Source organism: Telmatherina bonti (genome assembly GCF_933228915.1).
Source record: "Telmatherina bonti genome assembly, chromosome: 1".
NCBI classification, from domain to species: Eukaryota; Metazoa; Chordata; class Actinopteri; order Atheriniformes; family Telmatherinidae; genus Telmatherina; species Telmatherina bonti.
In genome coordinates, this window is record NC_136619.1 from 20,877,860 (window position 1) to 20,886,802 (window position 8,943).

At 44.5% G+C, this 8,943-nt stretch overlaps 1 protein-coding gene across 1 annotated transcript; it reads right to left on the bottom strand.

The window, feature by feature from the left end:
- Positions 1-816: 816 nt before the first annotated feature.
- dldh (dihydrolipoamide dehydrogenase) lies at positions 817-7,322 on the bottom strand (the record flags this gene model as incomplete). The annotated part of the gene is made up of 12 exons (XM_079242128.1): positions 817-955; positions 1,053-1,308; positions 1,455-2,187; positions 2,471-2,644; positions 2,756-2,972; positions 3,065-3,234; positions 3,354-3,484; positions 3,599-3,659; positions 5,012-5,269; positions 5,900-5,960; positions 6,646-6,948; positions 7,269-7,322. The coding sequence occupies 12 exons, from the start codon at positions 7,320-7,322 to the stop codon at positions 950-952; spliced, it is 2,424 nt and encodes an 807-aa protein (XP_079098254.1). The 3' UTR covers positions 817-949.
- Between the last annotated feature and the right edge of the window lie 1,621 nt (positions 7,323-8,943).

The window sequence follows — 8,943 nt, forward strand, 5'->3', positions numbered from 1 at the left end:
TCTAATGTTGATGTTTCCTGGTTTGCCCTGCCCATTGCATTGCCCTGCGTATCACAACCTTCAGCGGTCAGAGGCCAGTATGGCCCAACAGAATCCATGTTGGATCAATCTGCAGTCACTACTGGAGTCTTCAGTTCTCTTTTGTTTGCTGAGAACCAGCTCAGCTAACGTAGGTGCTGTCAGTGCTGCAGAGATAGAGATGTTCAGCTGCTGTAGCAGTTCCAATTTTTAGTGGTCATGTCAGGAAAGCTCCACTTGAGATTCCGTGAATGATTTCTTAAAAAGGAGCAGATTACAGCAGGACAGGGACTCTTTGTGTTGTCCACACACTGCTCTGCAGCACTGCACAAAACACAATATTCAATATCCATAACAGATTTTACACAGCTTTGTAAAACCACAGCACAATAAGGTACTACAACAGCATTTGAAAAGTTCTCAGTACTCTAAAGGTACTTCACTGCTCATTCAATCAGTACGCCATGGTACAACATCATCAGTTGACTTAAAAGTCAATGCTCCTGCTTTATCAGGATAGAAGAGTTTGTCTTGAGTTTGTCTTATGAGCTGTAGATTTTTCAGTGCTGCGGAAAACATTAAAAGAGTTCTTCATCAGTCCCAGCAGTGTTTTGTGACTGTGTGAATTCTCAGTCAGCACTTTTTCTGTACAAGTCTGTGTCTTCCCGCACTTCATCCATCGCACTGAATCAGCCAAAAGACTTGCATCCATCCAACGTCCAAAATATCCAGAAATCACCCGTAGTACTACTGTAGTACTCAGTCCTTGCCAAGGAGACGCTAACTGGCTCATCAACACCTTGGCTCAAAGTCCTCTGAGAAATCCCAGGGAACAGCAGCAAACAGCAGGAGTAAAACCCCCCGGGAAACAAGCTGAGCCCTACTGCTCAGGGTTGGTGTGTTTGAATCACCAAGCTTCAGGAAACCAGTATCATACCTGTAAGACAGAACAAAAGAAGTCAGTGTTTAGTATGTTTGGAAGTTTTTCTTTTCATGTGCCGTCTCAGTCGATAAATCTATTACTCTGGACTCACCTCTGTAGCAATGATACATTCATCTTTCTGGTCTGATATGACATAGACAGACTGGTATTTGGTATCAGTGGTACATGGGTACCGGCTGTCACTAGAATTGTGGTATTCAATATCATTGGTTGACTGGTATTTTACATCACTTGTGGACTGGTATTTGAACTCGCTTGCTGCGTGACAGTTCAAATCTGTGGATGACTGGTATTTTGCTTCGCTGCAGCTTGGTGACTCTGCCGCCTGTTTCTTTTCTGATGCATCGCTGTGAGATAAAAACAAAACAGTTCAGAAATGCTATCCCTCACACAAGAGCTTTAACTTCATTAAGGGACATAGATTGTGTTTTTTTTTTTTACTTATGCAACATGCAAATTGTTTGAGAACTGTGGCATTTTTACAGCTGTGTACCTGTTTTGTCTCTTCCGAAATCCTTCTTCTGTGTCAGATTCATCCAACACTTCACATTTGGGCTCTGGCTCATTGGGCTCCTCCTCTTTACACAGTGACAGCTCCTCAGGCCGCAGTTCGTGGACCAAGTTGTACTCCACACTGGGGTAGCGAGTCTTAAAGCCGTTCTTTTCTGATCCATTGAGCCCACTGATTCCACTCAGACCACCAAGAGAACCAGCAAGATCAGAATGGTAATCTGCCTTCTTGTTGGTGTTTTTAATTGACGTAGTCATCACTGAGCATAGTTCCTTATCGCTCCGGAGACAATTATTGGTGGTTGTAAGGTTATTCATGGTCTCGTGGCTGTCGCTGTGGACACTGTCACTGTGGTGACTGTGTTGGTCTTGCAGCTTCACCCGAATATACACCACCAGCACGGAGCAGCCAATCAGGATCACAAGAACAAGGAAGACACCGGCACAGACAGCCGTCCAAGGGAATCCACTGTCATCATTATCTTCATTTTCAGTATTTCCACTTTCTGAGGAAGAATATCGACGATCTGGTCCTTCCACAACCGGATGAGAAGCCTGGGGAACCTCTGGTAAAAGGAACTGGCAGTTATGACCACCATAGCCAGACACACAGGCGCACACGTAGCGACCCCCACGCTCATGGCAGGTGGCCCCATTGTGACAGGGGTTGTGATGGCAGCGAGAGATGGGGGAGCTGCAGTTTTTGCCAGTGTATCCTGTGAATGAAGTTTAGAATTTAGGCGTCTGGAAAGCTGACATTGAACTACAGCAGTGGTGGCCAACTTTGGTTCTTGAGAGCTGCAGTCCTGCAAGCGTTGGGAGTTTGTGCAGAACTTGATATCAAACTCTGAGCAAGTCAGCTAATTACATTGATTTGAGTCAGGTGTGTTGCAGCAGGGAAACACCCAACACTTGCTGGACTGCAGTTTGTGATGACAAGAGTTGGCCACCTCTGAACTACATAAAACAATATTTAAGAAACGTTTACTGTTGTCGTACCTGGGGGGCAAGTACAGGTGTAGCTAGTCACTCCCTCCTGACATGTACCACCATTCTGACAAGGAAAGGACTGACAGTATCCAGAAAAGGAGCTGCTAACCTCACAGTTAGGACCTGAAAATCCCTCAGGACACTGACAGAGGTAAGAGTTCACCAGATCCACACAATCTGCACCTGCAGAGGACAGTGGGGTTGGAACAAAGACAAACGATTAGTCTCATAACATTCTACTTCAAGCATGTGGTTTAATCACAGGTATGGGTACAAACACAGAAAATAACATACCATTTAAACATGGGTTGGAGGAACAATGGTCGATTTTTTTCTCACAGTTGAAGCCAGCATATCCCATTGGGCACTGACAGAAATAGCCACCTTCAGGGTTGTCCACACAATGGCCATCATTAAAGCATGGGCCATCTGCACAGGTATTTGCGCTTAACTCACAGTTGTTGCCATAGAAACCAGGTGGGCAAGTGCACTTGTAGCCACTGTCGCCATCCTAAGTTGGAAACATTTGTAAACGGTGTTTACACACTAGCTTGTTGTCATGATTATAGTTAGATGCACATTTTCCTCTAAGTTGACACTCACAGTGCAACTGCCTCCGTTGCGACAGGGATTTCCTGAACATTCGCTGACTTGGATCTCACAGCTGGCACCTGTGTATCCAGGTGGGCAGGAACAAGTGTAGCTTCCCTGACCAGTGTTGGTGCAGGTGGCTCCATTAAGACAAGGTTTGTGGTGTGTACAGTAGTTCAGATCTGGAAATACCAAACATAAGAATTATGAGCAAAAGAGATGAAATGTGAAACAAAGAGCAAATGATTGTGTGTTTAAGAGGACATAAACTTGTGGTAAATCTGAAAGTAAACAAACTCACCCTGGTTGCAAAAGAGCCCACCCCATCCCTCCTGGCAGTTGCACTGCCAAGGTTGTTGGCAGGTGCCGTGGAGGCAGCCTGGATAGCGAATGCAGTCATCACAGTAACGCCCACTGAAGCCCACGCGACACCTGGGAACACAGGATTCAGTTTATATCTTGAAAATATGGGGAAAAATATTCTGAGAAACTTAATAGGAAAGTTAAATGGATGTATAAAATATCAAAGAACATCTTTAGACTTACTTGCACTCTCCTGGTTTATCACAGAAACCATGTTCCTCATCACATCCTGGAAGGCAGATTGCTGCAAAGAGAAAAACAAAAAGTGTGTTGTGAATCATGAGAAATTCAGTGTTTGCTCTCCATCAGTCTCCCATTGAGAGGATCTTTTCATTACCGTCTGCTTGCCCACCTGTCTGGTTTGTGCACTAGGCTTCACATCTGTTTATGGACCTCTCTGTTCAGTATCTGTCTACACATATATTGTGTTTGATTATATTCGCCTGTCATTGGTAATCTGTCATTTTTCACGATCTGAAGGCTCGTTTCTCCAGTGCTACAAAAGTTGCAGAAAAGTTGGCCTTTCAGTTTGAATAGCAAAACTGGCAGCTGTGGCAGTTTTGGTCATCAAACAGGAGAACTAGCCAGTAAGCTCCCTCTTTTAACATGGTTGCTCTTCAACACAAAAGCATCCCACACAAAGCCTCCTTTCTCCCCTTGACTGTGGGTCAGAAGTTTTTTTCTCACCCCTAGCCTCTCTCTTCCTCCTTTTCCTCCCTTCCTTTTCCATCCATCTATCCCCTCCCCTTCTCTTCATCTCTTCTTCTTCTTCTCCTCTCCTCTCTTACATTCTCCTTCTCTCCTCCTACCCCCCCCCCCCCCCCCCCCCCCCCCCCCCCCCCCTCCTCCTCTTCCCCCCAGGGCCAGCTGGTCTGTGTGGAGCTAACCACCAGACAGCTGCTCCATTGTCTCCTCTCACTGAGCAGCTGCCCCCTCCACAACAATACACAACCCTGCTTGGCCAATCACCGACCCGAGCCATAACAATACAAGACCCCCGCTTGGCCAATCGGGGAGGAGGTTTGGGGCAAGGAGGCCCCAGTGGTCTAATGGAAGGCACGCGGCGTGTGAATTACTGAGGAGCCACTGCGGCTCATTAGAATGGAGGCCTCTGCTGCAATGGGATAACTAACTGACGCCTGTTGCACACGGGCCTCACATTATGAGGTGGAAAAAGTGTCTAACAATAAAGAGAGGCAAATGACTGTTGGGGAAATTAACTTTGAAAAGTAGTTTTATAAACTGTGTAGAAACTGAAAAACCATTTAAGTGGGTACCGTTCTAGTTTTGATAATTAAATGACAATCTCTTTAGGGTGGTACCTAAGCCAAATCTTATGTAAACATGTATTATTATTACATGAGGCAGTGTTTGGAGATTGGGTAGATATGTTAACATCAGCATCCACTGTTAAAGACTGTGCCTTGCATTCCCTTTATTAACCACACAATCAGTAGTCACCACAATGAAAAATCAACTATTGCATGACCAGGAAGGTGAAGCTGCATGTTGCCTTTTTGTAAACTCCCATTTATGCCTTTACCCCTTAGGCTGTAGAAAAGACTGTCCCTGATATTCAAAAGCAAACCCACTCACGCTCAGTGCAATACTGGCCCTTCCAGCCAGAGTTGCATATGATCTCTCCACGCTCGCCACAGGTGAAGTGTCCAAAAGCATCATCTCTAGGTCGGCAGAAAACTGAGCAGCCATCGCCGTAGTAGTGCTCATCACATAGGAAGCGGTAGGAGTAGCGCAGCTCTGTTCTGCCAGCTGTCTGCATGTCCTTGGACCAGTCTTCTCCCACAGCAAGGTGCCGCTGGGTGGTGATCCTGCTGATCAAACGCTCTGGGTTGTCTGTGCAAGTGAATCAGAGTTTGATATCAATCTCTGTTTTTATGTTTGTTTTTACTCTTTTATGGTTGAATGCTAAATGTCACTTTTATACATTTTAGTTTGTTTATTATAGATTTCACATCTTTATAACTCATTCTGAAATAAACACATTTGCTTTGATCTCTACATGGACATGACAACACTCACATTATAGTGTTTTGAAAATTAGACTTAAAAACTGTATAAATAAAAATCATGGAAGGTAAAGTAATTATCTTGTGAACTGTTTTACAAAAAAGTGTTGTCCAACTGAATTTCCACAGTCTTTACCACTCACACACTCTCCCCTTCTGTGCTGTGTTCTTAATGTTATGAGTAATAAATGCAAGACAGGAAGATGCTCATTATCACACGTGTAAATCTGGATGTGAAAACACAACATTAGATAAACTAAATCAAGTCTTTGCCAGATGATGCTTTGACATGTGTTTTGCATATAATCAGTGAAAAGTTGTTTTGATGAAATATTAGTGTGTCCTAATGAGTATTAAATGAGAAAAACGGACTCCGTGAGAAAACAAGGTTATCATTAGCCTTAATGTGTGTCTGGGTTATGGGCTAGTACTGCTGCCTTTTCTGGATGTCACCCACCTGTTGTCAGGTCGTCCAGGGAGTCGGTGTGCAAAGCTTCAATGATCAGTGAAAACGTCCCCTGAGGAGAGATTGAGAGAGTCAACAGCTGCTCAGCCTGGAGGCCTCCCTCCCTCAGCAGATCAACACAAGGCCATTAGGAGGCCTTGCAATAAACTTCACAGCCTAATTCCTCTGCTGATTAGGGCCCTAATAAGGCCGACTACTTGCTCCCTTTTCACACCCCTGCTACAATCACACTCTGACAAGGCTGTAAAACCAAAACGAGGCGGAATTTCACGCTGCGCTGCCAATGATGTGCCAACTCGGAGGATGTTATATTTCCCACCACTGCTGGTCAGAGGAGAATCGTTTGGTGCCCCCTCCAACACATACGTTTCTTTCACACACCCTCCTCCCTCCCCTCCCCATTTCCCCGTTTTATCCTACCAAAGAGCACAGAAAAACTACAATAGCTTCTCTCACACACACTGCTGACAAAGACCCTCACATGTGTTGAGTTGGGGAGCATCTGTTGGGTTTTGCACTCTTCAAAGCTAACATGTCCCACTGGAATATGAGTACTATAATTTAACTGTCTCGTCTTAGTTTTTGGTTTTCCCTTAAAATACATGGTGTAAATATTCCAATAGGACTTGAACGGGAGACAACGGGAGGTAGGTCTTGCATAAAAATATATCAGTAAGTGATTTCTTTCTGCTTGGGACAGGTCATTAAAAACAAAAGATATGTCTATAATTACTCACTGGCCATGTGAAACCAAAGGAGAAGCGGATTGGATTGGTGAAGGTGTCTGCATTGGTCTCCGGGACCTGGAAGGAGTTCGAGCCGAGGACGGGAGTCACAGTTCCGCCATATGTGCATGGAGGTTCGGGTGAGACGCTGGCCTGGTAGTGCTTCAGACAGATCCGAAAAAAAGTCTTGCACTCGCATTGCTGGTGGCCCTGTAGATGCGCAGAGCCTGCTGGGCAGCAGTTAGCGTTCCCCGTTATGCCCTTCTTGTTGAGAAACTCCTGCAGCTTCAGCTCAAACATGCCGGAGCACTGAACCTTTAACAGAAAAGAAATGCAACTTGTTTAAGGCACACATCGTCGCGATGATTTTGGAAATGAGAGTATCGTTCTTTAGCAGAGCCTAAATTATTTTTTCTAAAGGAAAACACACACACACACACACACACACACACACACACACACACACACACACACACACACACATATATATATATATATATATATATATATATATATATATATATATATATATATATATATATATATATATATATATATATATATATATCAAATATGAAGACAAAATGTGCATGCAAATTCCCCCAATTATGCCTAATTACTTTTATCGGACCTACCTGGCAGGTGAGCAGTGAGAGACTGACAGCCAGGAGCAGACACAGGCGTGCCATTGTGTTGACAGCCCTTCAAAAAGCAGTGAAAGCTCTACAGGTCCGTGTAGAGCTATTCAAACACACATGGAGAAGGTTTCGGATGCTCTCTGGTGTCCGACAGTCAAGGTGAGTTTTGATGCGCAAAAGTAATTAGACCGTTGAACGTCTGTCTTGTGACCCTCTTGTTTTCCCGCAAGAGGGGTCAGTTGTTGGCAGAAAGGAAGTTTGTGTAAAGTAATCCCCAGTAAACGGGTCCCCTTGAAGAAGTGTCACTGAAATCCCCGATGGAAATGCAACAGTTAATTCCAACCAATCGGTGCAAAGACAACTCTATGATCTTGGGTATTTTTTCCAGTCGATTGCTTGTGATGTGCTGATCCTAAGAACAGAAAACAAGGATCCGCTTCTCTCTGATTCTCCTAGTGTGCCAATTCGTAAGTCTGATAGGTCTTCTGCCCTGCGCAGGGTTTTATACTGGGCAAGCAGGCCAAGGGTAATAAGATGCAAATGAGCCCCACTGCTCCTCTTCTTCCCCTCCCTCCACCATCACCACAAGTCCGCCCCAGGGCCATCACAAAGAAAGAAGAGGCGGATGGTGTGGGGGTTTGGAGGGGGTGCGCAAAACTTTGCTAAACCCGCCCTCTCCTCTCTTTTGCTCTCAAGGGGACAGACCAAATGGCTAGTGAGCTGTTAAATGTGCAACAACCCCTTGCCTCCCCCGATGCTTCTCTCCTCCACAACACACGGGGCCCATTTACACCGACAAATTCTTTAACCTCTGCAAAGAAACCATCCGCTCTATCATGAGATTTATATGCGAAGCAGCCAGTCTGACGGTGGCTTCTCATATTTGCGGTTATTATGGTAAAGCTGTGGCTGGCCTGCGCCTTGTATAGCCAGCCGGCCAGCCAGCCGTCCCAACTGCGCCAACGACCATCTGCTCCGTTGCATTCCTATGGTGTTACCCTGCCAGGGTTTTTCACAAACCCCAAAACAAGTCGATCTGTTCTTATTATACCTTACCTACATTAATTGTAGAAACGTTTCCTATTGCTCTACGTGTGGACGTATCAAGTCAACATTTTCTTGGCGCATTAAATCTGATGTTCGTTCGTAACTCGATCTACAGACTAAATGCTAAATAAAAAATATTCGAACAGACATTTGGTGGGTGGTGTTTCCTCGGCATCAACATATAAATTATAGGCGAATTGTCGTGAGGTGAGGTGGATATAGCCTATAAACACAAGCACCCCCGCCCCTTTAGGCACACACACACACACACATACACACACACACACACACACACACACACATACATATATATATATATATATATATATATATATATATATATATATATATATATATATATATATATATATATATATATATATATATATATATATATCCACTTGGAGTTGATAAACACCCTGCAAGATCGAAAAAAAGATTCGGTCTTGGTGCGAAGACACATCAAAATACACACACTGTCCACAAGCCAACATGCCTTCATAGTTTTCACTGCATGTCTACGTATTTCCCAAAATTGCACTTTGGTAGAGGCAGTAAAAAAGATTTTGGTGGTGTGTCACTCGCGTGGCTGTCATTAAAGGACTTTGTGAGGAGAGGGAGGGGG